Genomic DNA, 23,822 nt, shown 5'->3' with positions numbered 1-23,822 from the left:
TTAATTGCTTCTTGTGCTAACAAGAAAACCTTTTATGCGTTGAAGCAACACGTCGGCAAACTCTTTGTTCATCAGATTAAATGTACAATAAAATAACTGCCCTGAAATAATTAACAAGCTGTGAACTACCGCTATGAAATTCAAAAGGCTGAGAACGGCTGAATGAGATAAAAATGCGGATTTATCCTGTTTTCATTGAGCCAGGAAAAAGACCAAAGACTAGAGTGTTTTAAAGAAATTTAAATTGATGAAAAGTTATTCTGAATGTTATAGCAACACAGACCCATTTAGAAGAAAAAAATACAATATGCCTTTCACTCGTTTTACTTTTATATGCTTCACTGTTAGTTGTGCCTCATATGCGGTTACCTCCCTTTATTGTGACACATCTTTAACATATTTTACGAATTTGGGGGTTTCGTAAAAAATAAACGAACAACTAACAATATACTTGAGGTGAAACACATATCTCAAAAATAAATTGTCACAGACAATAATATTTGATGACAAAATCAAAATTCCATGAAATTCCTATACAGTTACCCATAAAGTCCATGTCCCCACAGACTTTTAGCAAAACTATTACAAATAGACCGACAAATAAACATATTATTGTCAAATTAATCGTATTTCTTAACAATCTATGACGAGTATATACGTTTATATTTCCCTCCAGGCTTCCAGCCAACAGGTATCACGTACAGTGGTCAAAGTGATCAGTATATACTGACGACCGAAGCTTCAGGGGCCGAAGAGCCTGGAACCTTCAGAGTGAACGGGGACGACTTCACTCTCCTACCGTCGCCGGAATCTCGACAGACCCCTTACACCCGAAACACCTTTTACCCATCACCTGGCAAGTGAGTGTGTGTGTATGTGTGCGTGTTTGTGTGTGTTTGTGTGCGTTAGTGCGTTTGTTTGTGTGTGTTCTCGCTATTCCCGACCCGTCTCCTGGAACACCATCCTGTATGTTGTCACTTTTCTCTTCCCGTCTCCTGAAACATCTCTCTCTGTATGTAGCCACTTTTCTCTTCCCGTCTCCTGGAACACCTCTCTTTATATTAGTCACTTTTCTCTTCCCTTCTCCTGGAACACCTCTCTCTCTATGTAGCCGCTATTCTCTTTCCGTCTCCTGGAACACCTCTCTCTGTAGCCACTATTCTCTTTCCGCCTCCTGGAACACTTCTCTTTATGTAGCCACTATTCTCTTCCCGTCTCCTGGAACACCTCTCTCTCTGTAGCCACTATTCTCTTTCCGCCTCCTGGAACACTTCTCTTTATGTAGCCACTATTCTCTTTCCGTCTCCTGAACACCTCTCTCTATATAAGCCACTATTCTCTTTCCATCTCCTGGAACACCTCTCTCTCTGTAGCCACTATTCTCTTTCCGTCTCCTGGAACACCTCTCTCTATATGTAGCCACTATTCTCTTCCCGTCTCCTGGAACACCTCTCTCTTTGTAGCCACTGTTCTCTTTCCGCCTCCTGGAACACTTCTCTTTATGTAGCCACTATTCTCTTTCCGTCTCCTGAACACCTCTCTCTATATTAGCCACTATTCTCTTTCCGTCTCCTGGAACACCTCTCTCTCTGTAGCCACTATTCTCTTTCCGTCTCCTGGAACACCTCTCTCTATATGTAGCCACTATTCTCTTTCCGTCTCCTGCAACACCTCTCTCTATATGTAGCCACTATTCTCTTCCCGTCTCCTGGAACACCTCTCTCTCTGTAGCCACTATTCTCTTTCCGTCTCCTGGAACACCTCTCTCTATATGTAGCCACTATTCTCTTTCCGCCTCCTGGAACACCTCTCTCTATATGTAGCCATTATTCTCTTCCCGTCTCCTGGAACACCTCTCTCTCTGTAGCCACTATTCTCTTTCCGTCTCCTGGAACACCTCTCTCTCTGTAGCCACTATTCTCTTTCCGTCTCCTGAACACCTCTCTCTATATGTAGCCATTATTCTCTACCCGTCTCTTGGAACACCTCTCTCTTTGTAGCCACTATTCTCTACCCATCTCCTGAATACCTCTCTCTTTGTAGCCACTATTCTCTACCCGTCTCCTGGAACACCTCTCTCTTTGTAGCCACTATTCTCTACCCGTCTCCTGGAACACCTCTCTCTTTGTAGCCACTATTCTCTTTCCGTCTCCTGGAACACCTCTCTCTCTGTAGCCACTATTCTCTTTCCGTCTCCTGGAACACCTCTCTCTCTGTAGCCACTATTCTCTTTCCGTCTCCTGAACACCTCTCTCTATATGTAGCCATTATTCTCTACCCGTCTCTTGGAACACCTCTCTCTTTGTAGCCACTATTCTCTACCCGTCTCCTGGAACACCTCTCTCTTTGTAGCCACTATTCTCTACCCGTCTCCTGGAACACCTCTCTCTTTGTAGCCACTATTCTCTACCCGTCTCCTGGAACACCTCTCTCTTTGTAGCCACTATTCTCTACCCGTCTCTTGGAACACCTCTCTCTTTGTAGCCACTATTCTCTTTCCGTCTCCTGGAACACCTCTCTCTTTGTAGCCACTATTCTCTACCCATCTCCTGAATACCTCTCTCTTTGTAGCCACTATTCTCTACCCGTCTCCTGGAACACCTCTCTCTTTGTAGCCACTATTCTCTACCCGTCTCCTGGAACACCTCTCTCTTTGTAGCCACTATTCTCTTTCCGTCTCCTGGAACACCTCTCTCTTTGTAGCCACTATTCTCTACCCGTCTCCTGGAACACCTCTCTCTTTGTAGCCACTATTCCCTACCCAATCCCTGGAATACCTTCACTGTTAGCTTTATCCCTTGACATATAATTAAGCCTGCAAATATATTCGGAAATGATTATTCATTTTGTAAAACGTTACCAATCATGAATTGTATCTTCTGTCTTTTACTATTTGTTTCATTGTACATTTTCTTGTGACTCGGACAGCGCCACACATAGTTCTTAGAGCATCTAAGTTTAATTTTTGCAGTAAATAAGCTTGTTCATCAGTGCAGGTATGCCAAACATGACAACAATAATCAAACATTGGTAAAATAAATGATTTTCACATATTTACTAAGGTATTTCGGGATAGACGATATTTATAACTTCTTAAATAATTAACCATTGGACAACATTACATGCAATATCATCAATATGCAGTTTCCATGTACAATCACTGTGTAGGTCATACGTAATGCTTATGTCTTTGTACATCTTTGGCTTCTGTGTCATTCATATACTAGTTAGGTTCATGACTGGGGTTGACTTTAAGGGTAAAGTTGGCAAAATGATTTGGGACAACGCATATAATCTCATGTCTTTTGATATAAAATATTTCAATACTCGTAACAAAACAGGTTGGCAATTCCAGGAGTTGTAATCATTTATCGACTCGTGTTGCTATTTTAAGTTTCAAAAGTCAGGCGGGTGTGATTATGTATTAGCGTCATGCTGATATGCTGAATCAAACCAATATGCAAAGGGGAAAGAAAGTAAGGTCTAACTAAAGACTATGTTGACATTTCAGCGATTCAGTTTTAGTAGCATCAGGAACTCAGATCTTTTCAATCCCAATTGAACTGGACGGTAATGTCACTCTGTTTTACGACTATCCATATTTCAACGTCACTGCATTGGACTTCAATTCAGACTGTGAGTGTAACATTTGATCTTTTTGTATTGTTTCCGCATAGCATGGCATTCATCTGTATTTAGGAATTTATTTACATGATGTTAGGAAGTTTAATATATTTACATGATGTAAACACGTTTAATATATTTTCATGATGTAAAGACGTTTAATATATTTACATGATGTAAAGACATTAATATATTTACATGATATAAAGACGTTTAATATATCTACATGATGTGTCATGTATATACATGATGTAAAGACGTTTAATTTATTTGCATGCTGTCAAGAAGATTTATATTTTTTACATTGAGTAAAGGCGTTTAATATATTTTCATGATGTCAAGAAGATTAATATTTTTACATTGAGTAAAGACTTTTAATATATTTACATGACGTAAAGACGTTTAATATATTTACATGATGTTAAGAAGTGCCATGTATATACATGATGTAAAGACGTTTAATTTATTTACATGATGTCAAGAAGATGAATATTTTTACATTGTGTAAAGACGTTTTATATATTTACAAGATGTAAAGAAGTTACACAGTATACTGACTCCGAGTCGACCAGTTCTTGTTTTAGCCCCTTAATGCCGAGAGAGAAAGGGTAACAATAGGTACCATCTTTTAACGTCTTTTGGTATGACACGGCCGGGGATCGAACCTCGGACTTTACGTTCCACAAAACCAAGGAGGCGGTCTCTATTTTTAAGCAATGACGGCTAAAGCGTTAGCTTCAGTTTGTTTGTTTGTTGTTTAACATCGCGCTCAGCAATATCCCTGCTATATGACAGCGGTCTGTAAATAATCGAGTCTGGATCAGTCAATCCAGCATCGATCCACGCAATTGGGATACGATGACTTGCATGAACCATATCAGCGAGTCTGGCTACCCGATCCCGTTAGTCGCTTCTTACGACAAGCAAAGGCTCCTTTTACGGCAAGCATGGGTTGCTGAAGACCTATTCTTACCCGGGGAGAACGGTATAAGGATGGTGTATGCGAGTTACTGGTCACATATCTCGAACATATCCACAATGCATGTTGCACACAAAGCAACCACCTCTGTGTGAATTTACACTTTTTATTTGAAAGGTTAAGTGAGGTTTTACATATTTGCAGACTCAAAACTGTACTTTGGTGATGATCAAGGAAGACTTATTGTCAAGAACATCGCGGCGGGATGCTACAAGATCATCATCGCCGAACAAGGCCGACACATATCTGATCTGAAGGTGGACCCCTGTACCGGAGATGTGGCCATAGTGTATCTGGATGAAAAGTAAATAACATTCGTGTTTTGATACGAATTTGCCTTTAAATCTTTCCCTGGAGGGGTGGCCATCGTGTAACTTGATGAAAAGTAAATAACATTCGTGTTTTAATACGATCTTCCCTTTAGATCTTTTCCTTGAGATGTGGCCATAGTGTATCTGGATGAAAAGTAAATAACATTCGTGTTTTGATACAAACTTGCCTTTAGATCTTTCCCTGGAGGGGTGGCCATAGTGGATGTGGATGAAAAGTAAATAACATTCGTGTTTTGATACGAACTTGCCTTTAGCTCTTTCCCTTGAGATGTGACCATAGTGTATCTGGATGAAAAGTAAATAACATTCGTGTTTTGATACGAACCTGCATTTAAATCTTTCCCTGGAGATGTGGCCATAGTGTATCTGGATGAAAAGTAAATAACATTCGTGTTTTGATACGAACTTGCCTTCAAATCTTTCCCGGGAGGGGTGGCCATAGTGGATGTGGATGAAAAGTAAATAACATTCGTGTTTTGATACGAACTTGCCCTTAGATCTTTCCCTGGAGGGGTGGCGATAGTGTATCTGGATGAAAAGTAAATAACATTCGTGTTTTGATACGAATTTGCCTTTAAATCTTTCCCTGGAGATGTGGCCATAGTGTATCTGGATGAAAAGTAAATAACATTCGTGTTTTGATACGAACTTGCCCTTAGATCTTTCACTGGAGGGGTGGCCATAGTGTATCTGGATGAAAAGTAAATAACATTCGTGTTTTAAAACGAACTTGCCTAGAGATCTTTCCCTGGAGATGTGGCCATCGTGTAACTTGATGAAAAGTAAATAACATTCGTGTTTTGATACGAACTTGCCTTTAAATCTTTCCCTGGAGATGTGGCTACAGTGTATCTGAATGAAAAGTAAATAACATTTGTGTTTTGATACGAACTTGCATTTAGATCTTTCCCTTGAAATGTGGCCATAGTGGATCTGGATGAAAAGTAAATAACATTCGTGTTGTGATACGAACTTGCATTTAGATCTTTCCCTGGAGATGTGGCCATAGTGGATGTGGATGAAAAGTAAATAACATTCGTGTTTTGATACGAACTTGCCTTTAGATCTTTCCCTGGAGATGTGGCCATAGTGGATGTGGATGAAAAGTAAATAACATTCGTGTTTTGATACGAACTTGCCCTTAGATCTTTCCCTGGAGGGGTGGCCATAGTGTATCTGGATGAAAAGTAAATAACATTCGTGTTTTGATACGAACAAGCCTTTAGCTCTTTCCCTTGAGATGTGGCCATAGTGTATCTGGATGAAAAGTAAATAACATTCGTGTTTTTATACGAACTTGCCCTTAGATCATTCCCTGGAGGGGTGGCCATAGTGTATCTGGATGAAAAGTAAATAACATTCGTGTTCTGCTAGGAACTTGCCTTTAAATCTTTCCCGGGAGGGTTGGCCATAGTGTATCTGGATGAAAAGTAAATAACATTCGTGTTTTAAAACGAACTTGCCCTTGAGATCTTTCCCTGGAGATGTGGCCATCGTGTAACTTGATGAAAAGTAAATAACATTCGTGTTGTGATACGAACTTGCCTTTAAATCTTTCCCTGGAGATGCGGCTACAGTGTATCTGAATGAAAAGTAAATAACATTTGTGTTTTGATACGAACTTGCCTTTAGATCTTTCCCTTGGAATGTGGCCATAGTGGATCTGGATGAAAAGTAGATAACATTCGTGTTTTGATACGAACTTGCCCTTAGATCTTTCCCTGGAGGGGTGGCCATAGTGGAACTGGATGAAAAGTAAACAACATTCGTGTTTTGATACGAACTTGCCTTTAAATATTTCCCTGGAAATGTGGCCATAGTGGATCTGGATGAAAAGTAAATAACATTCGTGTTTTGATACGAACTTGCCTTTAGATCTTTCCCTGGAGGGGTGGCCATAGTGTATCTGGATGAAAAGTAAATAACATTCGTGTTTTGATACGAACTTGCCCTTGAGATCTTTCCCGGGAGATGTGGACATACTGTATCTGGATGAAAAGTAAATAACATTTGTGTTTTGATACGAACTTGCGTTTTGATCTTTCCCTGGAGATGTGGCCATAGTGTATCTGGATGAAAAGTAAATAACATTCGTGTTTTGATAGGAACTTGCCTTTAAATCTTTCCCGGGAGGGGTGGCCATAGTGTATCTGGATGAAAAGTAAATAACATTCGTGTTTTAAAACGAACTTGCCTAGAGATCTTTCCCTGGAGATGTGGCCATCGTGTAACTTGATGAAAAGTAAATAACATTCGTGTTTTGATACGAACTTGCCTTTAAATCTTTCCCTGGAGATGTGGCTACAGTGCATCTGAATGAAAAGTAAATAACATTTGTGTTTTGATACGAACTTGCATTTAGATCTTTCCCTTGAAATGTGGCCATAGTGTATCTGGATGAAAAGTAAATAACATTCGTGTTGTGATACGAAGTTGCATTTAGATCTTTCCCTGGAGATGTGGCCATAGTGGATGTGGATGAAAAGTAAATAACATTTGTGTTTTGATACGAACTTGCCTTTAGATCTTTTCCTGGAGATGTGGCCATAGTGGATGTGGATGAAAAGTAAATAACATTCGTGTTTTGATACGAACTTGCCCTTAGATCTTTCCCTGGAGGGGTGGCCATAGTTGATCTGGATGAAAAGTAAATAACATTCGTGTTTTGATACGAACAAGCCTTTAGCTCTTTCCCTTGAGATGTGGCCATAGTGTATCTGGATGAAAAGTAAATAACATTCGTGTTTTGATACGAACTTGCCCTTAGATCATTCCCTGGAGGGGTGGCCATAGTGTATCTGGATGAAAAGTAAATAACATTCGTGTTTTGATAGGAACTTGCCTTTGAATCTTTCCCGGGAGGGTTGGCCATAGTGTATCTGGATGAAAAGTAAATAACATTCGTGTTTTAAAACGAACTTGCCCTTGAGATCTTTCCCTGGAGATGTGGCCATCGTGTAACTTGATGAAAAGTAAATAACATTCGTGTTGTGATACGAACTTGCCTTTAAATCTTTCCTTGGAGATGTGGCTACAGTGTATCTGAATGAAAAGTAAATAACATTCGTGTTTTGATACGAACTTGCCTTTAGATCTTTCCCTTGAAATGTGGCATTAGTGGATCTGGATGAAAAGTAGATAACATTATTGTTTTGATACGAACTTGCCCTTAGATCTTTCCCTGGAGGGGTGGCCATAGTGGATCTGGATGAAAAGTAAACAACATTCGTGTTTTGATACGAACTTGCCTTTAAAGATTTCCCTGGAAATGTGGCCATAGTGGATCTGGATGAAAAGTAAATAACATTCGTGTTTTGATACGAACTTGCCCTTAGATCTTTCCCTGGAGGGGTGGCCATAGTGGATCTGGATGAAAAGTAAATAACATTCGTGTTTTGATACGAAGTTGCCCTTGAGATCTTTCCCTGGAGATGTGGCCATACTGTATCTGGATGAAAAGTAAATAACATTTGTGTTTTGATACGAACTTGCCTTGAAATCTTTCCCTGGAGATGTGGCCATAGTGTATCTGGATGAAAAGTAAATAACATTCGTGTTTTGATAGGAACTTGCCTTTAAATCTTTCCCGGGAGGGGTGGCCATAGTGTATCTGGATGAAAAGTAAATAACATTCGTGTTTTAAAACGAACTTGCCTAGAGATCTTTCCCTGGAGATGTGGCCATCGTGTAACTTGATGAAAAGTAAATAACATTCGTATTTTGATACGAACTTGCAATTAACTCCTTCCCTGGAGATGTGGCTACAGTGTATCTGAATGAAAAGTAAATAACATTTGTGTTTTTATACGAACTTGCCTTTAGATCTTTCCCTTGAAATGTGGCCATAGTGGATCTGGATGAAAATTAAATAACATTTGTGTTGTGATACGAAGTTGCATTTAGATCTTTCCCTGGAGATGTGGCCAAAGTGGATGTGGATGAAAAGTAAATAACATTCGTGTTTTGATACGAACTTGCCTTTAGATCTTTTCCTGGAGATGTGGCCATAGTGGATGTGGATGAAAAGTAAATAACGTTCGTCGTTTGATACGAACCTGCCTTTAAATCTCCTTGAGATGTGTCCATAATGGATGTGGATGAAAAGTAAATAACATTCGTGTTTTGATACGAACTTGCCTTTAGATCTGTCCCTGGAGAATGGCTATAGCGGATTTGGATGAAAAGTAAATAACATTCGTGTTTTGATACGAACTTGCCTTTAGATCTTTCCCTGGAGGTGTGTCCATCGTGTATCTGGATGTAAAGTAAATAACATTCGTGTTTTGATACGAACTTGCCTTTAGATCTTTCCCTGGAGAAGGGCTATAGTGTATTTGGATGAAAAGTAAATAACATTTGTGTTTTGATACGAACCTGCCTTTAGATCTTTCCTTGGAGATGTGTCCATCGTGTATCTGGATGAAAAGTAAATAACATTCGTGTTTTGATACGAACTTGCCTTTTGATCTTTCGCTTGAGATGTGGCTTTAGCGTATATGGATGAAAAGTAAATAACATTCGTGTTTTGATACGAACTTGCATTTAGATCTTTCCCTGGAGATGTGGCCACAGTGGATCTGGATGAAAAATAGATAACATTCGTGTTTTGATACGAACTTGCCTTGAGATCTTTCCCTGGAGATGTGGCCATAGTGTATCTGGATGAAAAGTAAATAATATTCGTGTTTTGATACGACCTTAACTTTATATCTTTCCCTGGACGTGTTGCCATAGTGTATCTGGATGAAAAGTAAATAACATTCGTGTTTTGATACGAACTTGCCTTTTCATCTTTCCCTTGAGATGTGGCCATAGTGTATCTGGATGAAAAGTAAATAACATTCGTGTTTTGATACGAACTTGCCTTTAGCTCTTTCCCTGGAGATGTGGCCTTAGTGTATATGAATGGAAAGTAGATAACATTCGTATTTTGATACGAACTTGCCTTTAGATCTTTCCCTGGAGATGTGGCCATAGTGTATCTGGATGAAAAGTAAATAACATTCGTGTTTTGATACGAAGAAGCCTTTAAATCTCCTTGAGATGTGGCCATGGTGTATGTGGATGAAAAGTAAATAACATTCGTGTTTTGATACGAACTTGCCTTAAAATCTTTCCCTGGAGATGTGTCCATATTGTATTTGGATGAAAAGTAAATAACATTCGTGTTTTGATACGAACTTGCCTTTAGATCTTTCCCTTGACGTGTGGCTATAGTGTATCTGGATGAAAAGTAAATAACATTCGTGTTTTGATACGAACTTGCCCTTGAGATCTTTCCCTGGAGATGTGGCTACTCTGTATCTGAAGGAAAAGTAAATAATATTTGTGTTTTGATACGAACGTGCCTTTAGATCTTTCCCTTGAAATGTGGCCATAGTGGATCTGGATGAAAAGTAAATAACATTTGTGTTTTGATACGAACTTGCCGTTTGATCTTTCCCTGGAGATGTGGCCATAGTGTATCTGGATGAAAAGTAAATAACATTCGTGTTTTGATACGAACTTGCCTTTTGATCTTTCCCTGGAGATGTGGCCATAGTGTATCTGGATGAAAAGTAAATAACATTCGTGTTTTGATAGGAACTTGCCTTTAAATCTCCTTGAGATGTGGCGCTAGTGTATCTGGATGAAAAGTAAATAACATTCGTGTTTTGATATGAAAAAGCCTTTAAATCTCCTTGAGATGTGGCCATGGTGTATCTGGATGAAAAGTAAATAACCTTCGTGTTTTGATACGAACTTGCCTTAAAATGTTTCCCTGGAGATGTGTCCATAGTGTATTTGGACGAAAAGTAAATAACATTCGTGTTTTGATACGAACTTGCCTTTAGATATTTCCCTTGACGTGTGGCCATAGTGTATCTGGATGAAAAGTAAATAACATTGGTGTTTTGATACGAACTTGCCCTTGAGATCTTTCCCTGGAGATGTGGCTACTCTGTATCTGAAGGAAAAGTAAATAATATTTGTGTTTTGATACGAACGTGCCTTTAGATCTTTCCCTTGACGTGTGGCCATAGTGTATCTGGATGAAAAGTAAATAACATTCGTGTTTTGATACGAACTTGCCTTTTTAATCTTTCCCTGAAGATGTGGCAAATGTGTATCTGAATGAAAAGTAAATAACATTTGTGTTTTGATACGAACTTGCCTTTAGATCTTTCCCTGGAGGGGTGACCATAGTGTATGTAAATGGAAAGTATATAACATTCGTGTTTTCATACGAACTTGCCTTTAAATCTTTCCCTTGAGATGTGACCATATTGTATCTGGATGAAAAGTAAATAACATTCGTGTTTTGATACAAATTTGCCTTAAGATCTTTCACTTGAGATGTGGCCATAGTGTATCTGGATGAAAAGTAAATAACATTCGTGTTTTGATACGAACTTGCCTTTAGATCTTTCCCTTGAGGGGTGGCAATAGTGTATCTGGATGAAAAGTAAATAACACTCATGTTTTGATAAGAACTTGCCTTTTGATCTTTCTCTGGAGAAGTGGCTGCTCTGTATCTGAAGGAAAAGTAAATAATATTTGTGTTTTGATACGAACTTGCCTTTAGATCTTTCCCTTGAAATGTGGCCATAGTGGATTTGGATGAAAAGTAAATAACATTCGTGTTTTGATGCGAACTTGCCTTTTCATCGTTTCCTGGAGATGTGGCTATAGTGCATCTGGATAGAAAGTAAATAACATTCGTGGTTTGATAAGAACTTGCCTTTAAATCTCCTTAAGATGTGGTCATAGTGTATCTGGATGAAAAGTAAATAACATTCGTGTTTTGATACGAACTTGCCCTTTGATCTTTCCCTGAAGATTTTTGGCTAATGTGTATCTGAATGAAAAGTAAATAACATATGTGTTTTGATACGAACTTGCCTTTAGGTTTTTCCCTGGAGGGGTGGCCATAGTGTATGTGAATGGAAAGTAGATAACATTCGTGTTTTCAAAAGAACTTGCCTTTAAATCTTTCCCTTGAGATGTGGCCATAGTGTATCTGGATGAAAAGTAAATAACATTGGTGTTTTGATACGAACTTGCCCTTGAGATCTTTCCCTGGAGATGTGGCTACTCTGTATCTGAAGGAAAAGTAAATAATATTTGTGTTTTGATACGAACGTGCCTTTAGATCTTTCCCTTGACGTGTGGCCATAGTGTATCTGGATGAAAAGTAAATAACATTCGTGTTTTGATACGAACTTGCCTTTTTAATCTTTCCCTGAAGATGTGGCAAATGTGTATCTGAATGAAAAGTAAATAACATTTGTGTTTTGATACGAACTTGCCTTTAGATCTTTCCCTGGAGGGGTGGCCATAGTGTATGTAAATGGAAAGTATATAACATTCGTGTTTTCATACGAACTTGCCTTTAAATCTTTCCCTTGAGATGTGACCATATTGTATCTGGATGAAAAGTAAATAACATTCGTGTTTTGATACAAACTTGCCTTAAGATCTTTCACTCTAGATGTGGCCATAGTGTATCTGGATGAAAAGTAAATAACATTCGTGTTTTGATACGAACTTGCCTTTAGATCTTTCCCTGGAGGGGTGGCAATAGTGTATCTGGATGAAAAGTAAATAACACTCATGTTTTGATAAGAACTTGCCTTTTGATCTTTCTCTGGAGAAGTGGCTGCTCTGTATCTGAAGGAAAAGTAAATAATATTTGTGTTTTGATACGAACTTGCCTTTAGATCTTTCCCTTGAAATGTGGCCATAGTGGATTTGGATGAAAAGTAAATAACATTCGTGTTTTGATGCGAACTTGCCTTTTCATCGTTTCCTGGAGATGTGGCTATAGTGCATCTGGATAGAAAGTAAATAACATTCGTGGTTTGATAAGAACTTGCCTTTAAATCTCCTTAAGATGTGGTCATAGTGTATCTGGATGAAAAGTAAATAACATTCGTGTTTTGATACGAACTTGCCCTTTGATCTTTCCCTGAAGATTTTTGGCTAATGTGTATCTGAATGAAAAGTAAATAACATATGTGTTTTGATACGAACTTGCCTTTAGGTTTTTCCCTGGAGGGGTGGCCATAGTGTATGTGAATGGAAAGTAGATAACATTCGTGGTTTCAAAAGAACTTGCCTTTAAATCTTTCCCTTGAGATGTGGCCATAGTGTATCTGGATGAAAAGTAAATAACATTCGTGTTTTGATACGAACCTGCCTTTAGATCTTTCCCTGGAGGTGTGTCCATCGTGTATCTTGATGAAAAGTAAATAACATTCGTGTTTTGATACGAACTTGCCTTTAGATCTTTCCCTTGAGATGTGGCCATACTGTATCTGGATGAAAAGTATATAACATTCGTGTTTTGCTACGAACTTGCCTTTAGATCTTTCCCTGGAGATGTGGCCATAGTGTATCTGGATGAAAAGTAAATAACATTCGTGTTTTAATACGAACTTCCGTTTAGATCTTTCCCTTGAAATGTGGCCATAGTGGATCTTGATGAAAAGTAAATAACATTCGTGTTTTGATACGAACTTGCCTTTAGATCTTTCCCTTGAGGGTAGGCCATAATGGATCTGGATGAAAAGTAAATAACATTCGTGTTTTGATACGAACTTGCCTTTAGATTTTTCCCTGGAGATGTGGCCATAGTGTATCTGGATAAAAAGTAAATAACATTCGTGTTTTGATAGGAACTTGCCTTAAAATCTTTCCCTGGAGATGTGGACATAGTGTATCTGGATGAAAAGTAAATAACATTCGTGTTTTGATACGAACTTGCCTTTAGATCTTTCCCTGCAGATGTGGCCTTAGCGTATATGGATGAAAAGTAAATAACATTCGTGTTTTTATACGAAATTGCCTTTAGATCTTTCCCTGGAGAAGTGGCCATAGTGTATCTGGATGGAAAGTAAATAACATTCGTGTTTTGATACGAACCGGCCTTTAGATCTTTCCTTTGAGATGTGGCCATAGTGGATCTGGATGAAAAGAAAATAACATTCGTGGTTTGATACGAACTTGCCTTTAAATCTCCTTGAGATGTGGCCATAGTGTATCTGGATGAAAAGTAAATAACATTCGTGTTTTGAGAGGAACTTGTCTTTAGATCTTTCCCTGGAGATGTGGCCATAGTGTATCTGGATGAAAAGTAAATAACATTCGTGTTTTGATACGAACTTGCCTTTAGATCTTTCCCTGGAGATGTGGCCTTAGCGTATATGGATGAAAAGTAAATAACATTCGTGTTTTGATACGAACTTGCCTTGAGATCTTTCCCTGGAGATGTGGCCATAGTGTATCTGGATGAAAAGTAAATAACATTCGTGGTTTAATACGAACTTGCCTTTAAATCTCCTTGAGATGTGGCCATAGTGTACCTGGATGAAAAGTAAATAACATTCGTTTTTTGATACGAACTTGCCTTTATATCTTTCCCTGGAGATGTGGCCATATTGGATCTGGATGAAAAGTAAATAATATTCGTGGTTTGATAGGAACGTGCCTTTAAATCTCCTTGAGATGTTGCGATAGTGTATCTGGATGAAAAGTAAATAACATACGTGGTTTGATACGAACTTGCCTTTATATCTTTCCCTGGTGATGTGGACATAGTGTATCTGGATGAAAAGTAAATAACATTCGTTTTTTGATGCGAACTTGCTTTTCATCTTTCCCTGGAGTTGTGGCCATAGTGTATCTGGATGAAAAGTAAATAACATTCGTGTTTTGAGAGGAACTTGCCTTTAGATCTTTCCCTGGAGGGGTGGCCATAGTGTATCTGGATGAAAAGTAAATAACATTCGTGTTTTGATACGAACTTGCCTTTAGATCTTTCCCTGGAGATGTGGCCATAGTGTATCTGGATGAAAAGTAAAAACATTTGTGTTTTGATACGAACAAGCCTTTAGCTCTTTCCTTGGAGATGTGACCATAGTGTATATGAATGGAAAGTAGATAACATTCGTGTTTTGATACGAACTTGCCTTTAGATCTTTCCCTTGAGATGTGGCCACAGTGGATCTGGATGAAAAGTAAATAACATTCGTGTTTTGATACAAATTTGCCTTTGAATCTTTCCCTGGAGATGTGGCCATGGTGTATCTGAATGAAAAGTAAATAACATTTGTGTTTTGAGAGGAACTTGCCTTTAGATCTTTCCCTGGAGGTGTGACCATAGTGTATCTGGATGAAAAGTAAATAACATTCGTGTTGTGATACGAACTTGCCTTTAAATCTTTCCCCGGGGATGTGGCCATAGTGTATCTGGATGAAAAGTAGATAACATTCGTGTTTTGATACGAACTTTCCTCTAAATCTTTCTCTTGAGATGTGGCCATACTGTATCTGGATGAAAAGTAAATAACATTTGTGTTTTGATACGAACTTGCCTTTAGATCTTTCCCTTGAGATGTGGCCATAGTGTATCTGGATGAAAAGTAAATAACATTCGTGTTTTGATACGAACTTGCCTTTAAATCTTTCGCTGGAGATATGGCCATAGTGTAGATGAATGGAAAGTAAATAACATTCGTGTTTTGATACGAACTTGCCTTCAGATTTTTCCCTGGATATGTGGCCATAGTGTATCTGGATGAAAAGTATATAACATTCGTGTTTTGATGAAAAATTGCCTTTAAATCTTTCCCTTGAGATGTGGCGATAGTGGATCTGGATGAAAAGTAAATAACATTTGTGTTTTGATACAAACTTGCCTTTAGATCTTTCCCTGGAGATGTGGCCGTAGTGTATCTGGATGAAAAGTAAATAACATTCGTGTTTGGATACGAACTTGCCTTTAAATCCATCCCTGAAGATGTGGACATAGTGTATCTGGATGAAAAGTAAATAACATTTGTGTTTTTATTTGAACCTGCCTTCTGATCTTTTGCTGGAGATGTGGCCTTAGCGTATCTGGATGAAAAGTAAATAACATTCGTGTTTTGATACGAACTTGCCTTGAGATCTTTCCCTGGAGATGTGGCAATAGTGTATCTGGATGAAAAGTAAAAAACATTCGTGTTTTGATACGAACAAGCCTTTAGCTCTTTCCCTGGAGATGTGGCCATAGTGTATATGAATGGAAAGTAGATAACATTCGTGTTTTGATACGAACTTGCCTTTAGATCTTTCCCTTGAGATGTGGCCATAGTGGATCTGAATGAAAAGTAAATAACATTCGTGTTTTGATACAAATTTGCCTTTGAATCTTTCCCTTGAGATGTCGCCATAGTGTATCTGGATGAAAAGTAAATAACATTCGTGTTTTGATAGGAACTTGCCTTTAGATCTTTCCCTGGAGGGGTGGCCATAGTGTATCTGGATGAAAAGTAAATAACATTCGTGTTGTGATACGAACCTGCCTTTAAATTTTTCCCCGGAGATGTGGCCATAGTGTATCTGGATGAAAAGTAAATAACATTCGTGTTTTGATACAAATTTGCCTCTAAATCTTTACCTGGAGATGTGGCCATAGTGTATCTGGATGAAAAGTAAATAACATTCGTGTTTTGATACGAACTTGCCTTTAGATCTTTCCCTGGAGATGTGGCTATTCTGTATCTGAAGGAAAAGTAAATAACATTTTTGTTTTGATACGAACTTGCCTTTAGACCTTTCCCTTGAGATGTCGCCATAGTGTATCTGGATGAAAAGTAAATAACATTCGTGTTTTGATACGAACTTTCCTCTAAATCTTTCTCTTGAGATGTGGCCATACTGTATCTGGATGAAAAGTAAATAACATTTGTGTTTGGATACGAACTTGCCTTTAAATCTTTCGCTGGAGATGTGGCCATATTGTATATGAATGGAAAGTAAATAACATTCGTGTTTTGATACGAACCTGCCTTTAGATCTTTCCCTGGAGATGTGGCCATAGTGTATCTGGATGAAAAGTAAATAACATTCGTGTTTTGATGAAAAATTGCCTTTAAATCTTTCCCTTGAGATGTGGCGATAGTGGATCTGGATTAAAAGTAAATAACATTTGTGTTTTGATACAAACTTGCCTTTAGATCTTTCCCTGGAAAAGTGGCCGTAGTGTATCTGGATGAAAAGTAATTAACATTCGTGTTTTGATAGGAACTTGCCTTTAAATCTTTCCCTGGAGATGTGGCCATAGTGTATCTGGATGAAAAGTAAATAACATTCGTGGTTTGATACGAACCTGCCTTTACATCTTTTGCTGGAGATGTGGCCTTAGCGTATATGGATGAAAAGTAAATAACATTCGTGTTTTGATACGAACTTGCCTTTAGATCTTTCCCTGGAGATTTGGCCATAGTGTATATGAATGGAAAGTAAATAACATTCGTGTTTTGATACGAACTTGCCTTTGGATCTTTCCCTGGAGATGTGGCCATAGTGTATCTGGATGAAAAGTATATAACATTCGTGTTTTGATGAAAAATTGGCTTTAAATCTTTCCCTTGAGATGTGGCCATAGTGGATCTGGATTAAAAGTAAATAACATTTGTGTTTTGATACGAACTTGCCTTTAGATCTTTCCCTGGATAAGTGGCCATAGTGTATCTGGATGAAAAGTAAATAACATTCGTGTTTTGAGAGGAACTTGCCTTTTCATCTTTCCCTGGAGATGTGGCCATAGTGGATCTGGATGAAAAGTAAATAACATTCGTGGTTTGATAGGAACTTGCCTTTAAATCTCCTTGAGATGTGGCCATACTGTATCTGGATGAAAAGTAAATAACATTCGTGGTTTGATACGAACTTGCCTTTATATCTTTATCTGGAGGTGTGGCCATAGTGTATCTGGATGAAAAGTAAATAACATTCGTGTTTTGATGCGAACTTGCCTTTTCATCTTTCCCTTGAGATGTGGCCATAGTGTATCTGGATGAAAAGTAAATAACATTCGTGTTTTGAGAGGAACTTGCCCTTGAGATCTTTACCTGGAGGGGTGGCCATAGTGTATCTGGATGAAAAGTAAATAACATTCGTGTTTTGATATGAACTTGCCTTTAGATCTTTCCCTTGATATGTGGCCATAGTGTATCTGGATGAAAAGTAAATAACATTCGTGTTTTGATACGAACTTGCCTTTAGATCTTTCCCTTGATATGTGGCCATAGTGTATCTGGATGAAAAGTAAATAACATTCGTGTTTTGATACGAACTTGCCTTTAGATCTTTCCCTGGAGATGTGGCCGAAGTGTATCTGGATGAAAAGTAAATAACATTCGTGTTTTGAGAGGAACTTGCCTTTTCATCTTTCCCTGGAGATGTGGCCATAGTGTATCTGGATGAAAAGTAAATAACATTCGTGGTTTGATAGGAACTTGCCTTTAAATCTCCTTGAGATGTGGCCATAGTGTATCTGGATGAAAAGTAAATAACATTCGTGGTTTGATACGAACTTGCCTTTAGATCTTTCCCTGGAGGTGTGGCCATAGTGTATCTGGATGAAAAGTAAATAACATTCGTGTTTTTGGTACGAACTTGCCTTTTCATCTTTCCCTGGAGATGTGGCCATAGTGTATCTGGATGAAAAGTAAATAACATTCGTGTTTTGAGAGGAACTTGCCTTGAGATCTTTACCTGGAGGGGTGGCCATAGTGTATCTGGATGAAAAGTAAATAACATTCGTGTTTTGATACGAACTTGCCTTTAGATCTTTCCCTTGATATGTGGCCATAGTGTATCTGGATGAAAAGTAAATAACATTCGTGTTTTGATACGAACTTGCCTTTAAATCTTTCCCTGGAGGTGTCGCCATAGTGGATCTGGATGAAAAGTAAATAACATTCGTGTTTTGATACGAACTTGCCTTTAGATCTTTCCCTGGAGATGTGGCTATTCTGGATCTGAAGGAAAAGTAAATAACATTTGTGTTTTGATTCGAACTTGCCTTTAGATCTTTCCCTGGAGATGTGGCCATAGTGTATCTGGATGAAAAGTAAATAACATTCGTGTTTTGAGAGGAACTTGCCTTGAGATCTTTACCTGGAGGGGTGGCCATAGTGTATCTGGATGAAAAGTAAATAACATTCGTGTTTTGATACGAACTTGCCTTTAGATCTTTCCCTTGATATGTGGCCATAGTGTATCTGGATGAAAAGTAAATAACATTCGTGTTTTGATACGAACTTGCCTTTAGATCTTTCCCTTGAGATGTGGCCATAGTGTATCTGGATGAAAAGTAAATAACATTCGTGTTTTGATACGAACTTGCATTTAGATCTTTCCCTTGATATGTGGCCATAGTGTATCTGGATGAAAAGTAAATAACATTCGTGTTTTGATACGAACTTGCCTTTAGATCTTTCCCTGGAGGTGTCGCCATAGTGGATCTGGATGAAAAGTAAATAACATTTGTGTTTTGATTCGAACTTGCCTTTAGATCTTTCCCTGGAGATGTGGCCGTAGTGTATCTGGATGAAAAGTAAATAACATTCGTGTTTTGAGAGGAACTTGCCTTTTTATCTTTCCCTGGAGATGTGGCCATAGTGTATCTGGATGAAAAGTAAATAACATTCGTGGTTTGATAGGAACTTGCCTTTAAATCTCCTTGAGATGTGGCCATAGTGTATCTGGATGAAAAGTAAATAACATTCGTGGTTTGATACGAACTTGCCTTTAGATCTTTCCCTGGAGGTGTGGCCATAGTGTATCTGGATGAAAAGTAAATAACATTCGTGTTTTGATACGAACTTGCCTTTAGATCTTTCCCTGGAGGTGTGGCCATAGTGGATCTGGATGAAAAGTAAATAACATTCGTGTTTTGATACGAACTTGCCTTTTGATCTTTTGCTAGAGATGTGGCCTTAGCGTATATGGATGAAAAGTAAATAACATTCGTGTTTTGATACGAACTTGCCTTGAGATCTTTCCCTGGAGAAGTGGCCATAGTGTATATGAATGGAAAGTAAATAACATTTGTGTTTTGATACGAACCGGCCTTTAGATCTTTCCCTGGAGATGTGGCCATAGTGGATCTGGATGAAAAGTAAATAACATTTGTGGTTTGATAGGAACTTGCCTTTAAATCTCCTTGAGATGTGGCCATAGTGTATCTGGATGAAAAGTAAATAACATTCGTGGTTTGATACGAACTTGCCTATATATCTTTCCCTGGAGGAGTGGCCATAGTGTATCTGGATGAAAAGTAAATAACATTCGTGTTTTGATGCGAACTTGCCTTTTCATCTTTCCCTGGAGATGTGGCCATAGTGTATCTGGATGAAAATTAAATAATATTCGTGTTTTGATACGAACAAGCCTTTAGATCTTTCCCTTGAGATGTGGCCATAGTGTATCTGGATGAAAAGGAAATAACATTCGTGTTTTGATACGAACTTGCCTTTAGATCTTTCCCTGGAGGTGACGCCATAGTGGATCTGGATGAAAAGTAAATAACATTCGTGTTTTGATACGAACTTGCCTTTAGATCTTTCCCTGGAGATGTGGCTATTCTGTATCTGAACGAAAAGTAAATAACATTTGTGTTTTGATACGAACTTGCCTTTAGATCTTTCCCTGGAGATGTGGCCATAGTCTATCTGGTTGAAAAGTAGATAACATTCGTGTTTTGATACGAACTTTCCTTTAAATCTTTCCCTTGAGATGAGGCCATACTGTATCTTGATGAAAAGTAAATAACATTCGTGTTTTGATACGAACTTGCGTTTAGATCTTTCCCTTGAGATGTGGCCATAGTGTATCTGGATGAAAAGTAAATAACATTTGGTTTTTTATAGGAACTTGTCTTTAAATCTTTCCCAGGAGATGTGGACATAGTGTATCTGGATGAAAATTAAATAACATTCGTCTTTTGTTACGAACTTGCCTTTAGATCTTTCCCTTGAGATGTGGCCTTAGCGTATATGGATGAAAAGTAAATAACATTCGTGTTTTGATACGAACTTGCATTTAGATCTTTCCCTGGAGATGTGGCCGTAGTGTATCTGGATGAAAAGTAAATAACATTCGTGTTTTGATACGAACCGGCCTTTAGATCTTTCCCTGGAGAAGTGGCCATCGTGTATCTGGATTAAAAGTATATAACATTCGTGTTTTGATACGAACTTGCCTTTAGATCTTTCCCTGGAGATATGGCCATGGTGTAACTGGATGAAAAGTAAATAACATTCGTGTTGTGATACGAACTTGCCTTTAGATCTTTCGCTGGAGATGTGGCTACAGTGTATCTGAATGAATAAAATAACATTTGTGTTTTGATACGAACTTGCCTTTAGATCTTTTCCTTGAGATGTGGCCATAGTGTATCTGGATGAAAAGTAAATAACATTCGTGTTTTGATACGAACTTGCCTTTTGATCTTTCCCTGGAGATGTGGCCTTAGTGTATCTGGATGAAAACTAAATAACATTCGTGTTTTGATACGAACTTGCCTTTAGATCTTTCCCTGGAGATGTGGCCATAGTGTATATCAATGGAAAGTAGATAACATTCATGTTTTGATACGAACCTGCCTTTAGATCTTTCCTTTGAGGTGTGGCCTTAGTGTATCTGGATGAAAAGTAAATAACATTCGTGTTTTGATAGGAACTTGCCTTTAGATCTTTCCCAGGAGATGTGGCCATAGTGTATATCAATGGAAAGTAGATAACATTCATGTTTTGATACGAACCTGCCTTTAGATCTTTCCCTTGAGGTGTGGCGATAGTGTATATGGATGAAAAGTAAATAACATTCGTGTTTTGATAAGACATTGCCTTTAAATCTTTCCCTTGAGATGTGGCGATAGTGGATCTGGATGAAAAGTAAATAACATTTGTGTTTTGATACGAACTTGCCTTTAGATCTTTCCCTTGAGAGATGGCCATAGTGGATCTGGATGAAAAGTAAATAACATTCGTGTTTTGTTACGAACTTGACTTTAGATCTTTCCCAGGAGATGTGGCTATAGTGGATGTGGATGAAAAGTAAATAACATTTGTGTTTTGATACGAACCTGCCTTTATATCTTTCCCTTGAGGTGTGGCCATCGTGTATCTGGATGAAAAGTAAATAACATTCGTGTTTTGATACGAACTTGACTTTAGATCTTTCCCTTGATATGTGGCCATAGTGTATCTGGATGAAAAGTAAATAACATTCGTGTTTTGATACGAACTTGCCTTTAGATCTTTCCCTGGAGATGTGGCCGTAGTGTATCTGGATCAAAAGTAAATAACATTCGTGTTTTGAGAGGAACTTGCCTTTTCATCTTTCCCTGGAGATGTGGCCATAGTGTATCTGGATGAAAAGTAAATAACATTCGTGGTTTGATAGGAACTTGCCTTTAAATCTCCTTGAGATGTGGCCATAGTGTATCTGGATGAAAAGTAAATAACATTTGTGGTTTGATACGAACTTGCCTTTAGATCTTTCCCTGGAGGTGTGGCCATAGTGTATATGGATGAAAAGTAAATAACATTCGTGTTTTGATACGAACTTGCCTTTTCATCTTTCCCTGGAGATGTGGCCATAGTGTATCTGGATGAAAAGTAAATAACATTCGTGTTTTGAGAGGAACTTGCCTTGAGATCTTTACCTGGAGGGGTGGCCATAGTGTATCTGGATGAAAAGTAAATAACATTCGTGTTTTGATACGAACTTGCCTTTAGATCTTTCCCTTGATATGTGGCCATAGTGTATCTGGATGAAAAGTAAATAACATTCGTGTTTTGATATGAACTTGCCTTTAGATCTTTCCCTGGAGGTGTCGCCATAGTGGATCTGGATGAAAAGTAAATAACATTCGTGTTTTGATACGAACTTGCCTTTAGATCTTTCCCTGGAGATGTGGCTATTCTGGATCTGAAAGAAAAGTAAATAACATTTGTGTTTTGATTCGAACTTGCCTTTGGATCTTTCCCTGGAGATGTGGCCATAGTGTATCTGGATGAAAAGTAAATAACATTCGTGTTTTGATACAAATTTGCCTATAAATCTTTACCTGGAGGGGTGGCCATAGTGTATCTGGATGAAAAGTAAATAACATTCGTGTTTTGATACGAACTTGACTTTAGATCTTTCCCTTGATATGTGGCCATAGTGTATCTGGATGAAAAGTAAATAACATTCGTGTTTTGATACGAACTTGCCTTTAGATCTTTCCCTGGAGATGTGGCCGTAGTGTATCTGGATGAAAAGTAAATAACATTCGTGTTTTGAGAGGAACTTGCCTTTTTATCTTTCCCTGGAGATGTGGCCATAGTGGATCTGGATGAAAAGTAAATAACATTCGTGGTTTGATAGGAACTTGCCTTTAAATCTCCTTGAGATGTGGCCATAGTGTATCTGGATGAAAAGTAAATAACATTCGTGGTTTGATACGAACTTGCCTTTAGATCTTTCCCTGGAGGTGTGGCCATAGTGTATCTGGATGAAAAGTAAATAACATTCGTGTTTTGATACGAACTTGCCTTTAAATCTTTCCCTTGAGATGTGGCCATAGTGTATCTGGATGAAAAGTAAATAACATTCGTGTTTTGAGAGGAACTTGCCTTGAGATCTTTACCTGGAGGGGTGGCCATAGTGTATCTGGATGAAAAGTAAATAACATTCGTGTTTTGATACGAACTTGCCTTTAGATCTTTCCCTTGATATGTGGCCATAGTGTATCTGGATGAAAAGTAAATAACATTCGTGTTTTGATACGAACTTGCCTTTAGATCTTTCCCTGGAGGTGTCGCCATAGTGGATCTGGATGAAAAGTAAATAACATTCGTGTTTTGATACGAACTTGCCTTTAGATCTTTCCCTGGAGATGTGGCTATTCTGTATCTGAAGGAAAAGTAAATAACATTTGTGTTTTGATTCGAACTTGCCTTTAGATCTTTCCCTGGAGAAGTGGCCATAGTGTATCTGGATGAAAAGTAGATAACATTCGTGTTTTGATACGAACTTTCCTTTAAATATTTCCCTTGAGATGAGGCCATACTGTATCTGGATAA

The 23,822-nt window shown here is 38.3% G+C and overlaps 1 protein-coding gene across 1 annotated transcript in view; it reads left to right on the top strand.

The window, feature by feature from the left end:
• Positions 1–23,822, top strand: part of LOC139472479 (uncharacterized) — a 91,578-nt gene that overhangs the window by 54,404 nt on the left and 13,352 nt on the right. The window contains exons 4-6 of the mRNA XM_071254955.1: positions 677–860; positions 3,512–3,636; positions 4,748–4,907. Of these exons, the coding sequence (XP_071111056.1) occupies positions 677–860; positions 3,512–3,636; positions 4,748–4,907 (469 nt within the window). The remainder of the gene's footprint in view (positions 1–676; positions 861–3,511; positions 3,637–4,747; positions 4,908–23,822) is intronic.

The sequence above is a fragment of the Haliotis cracherodii genome, unplaced genomic scaffold (assembly GCF_022045235.1).
Source record: "Haliotis cracherodii isolate W230 unplaced genomic scaffold, xgHalCrac1.p SCAF_24, whole genome shotgun sequence".
Classification (NCBI taxonomy): Eukaryota; Metazoa; Mollusca; class Gastropoda; order Lepetellida; family Haliotidae; genus Haliotis; species Haliotis cracherodii.
Note: the sequence above shows the minus strand (reverse complement) of the source record. Positions and strands in the feature narration are given on the sequence as shown.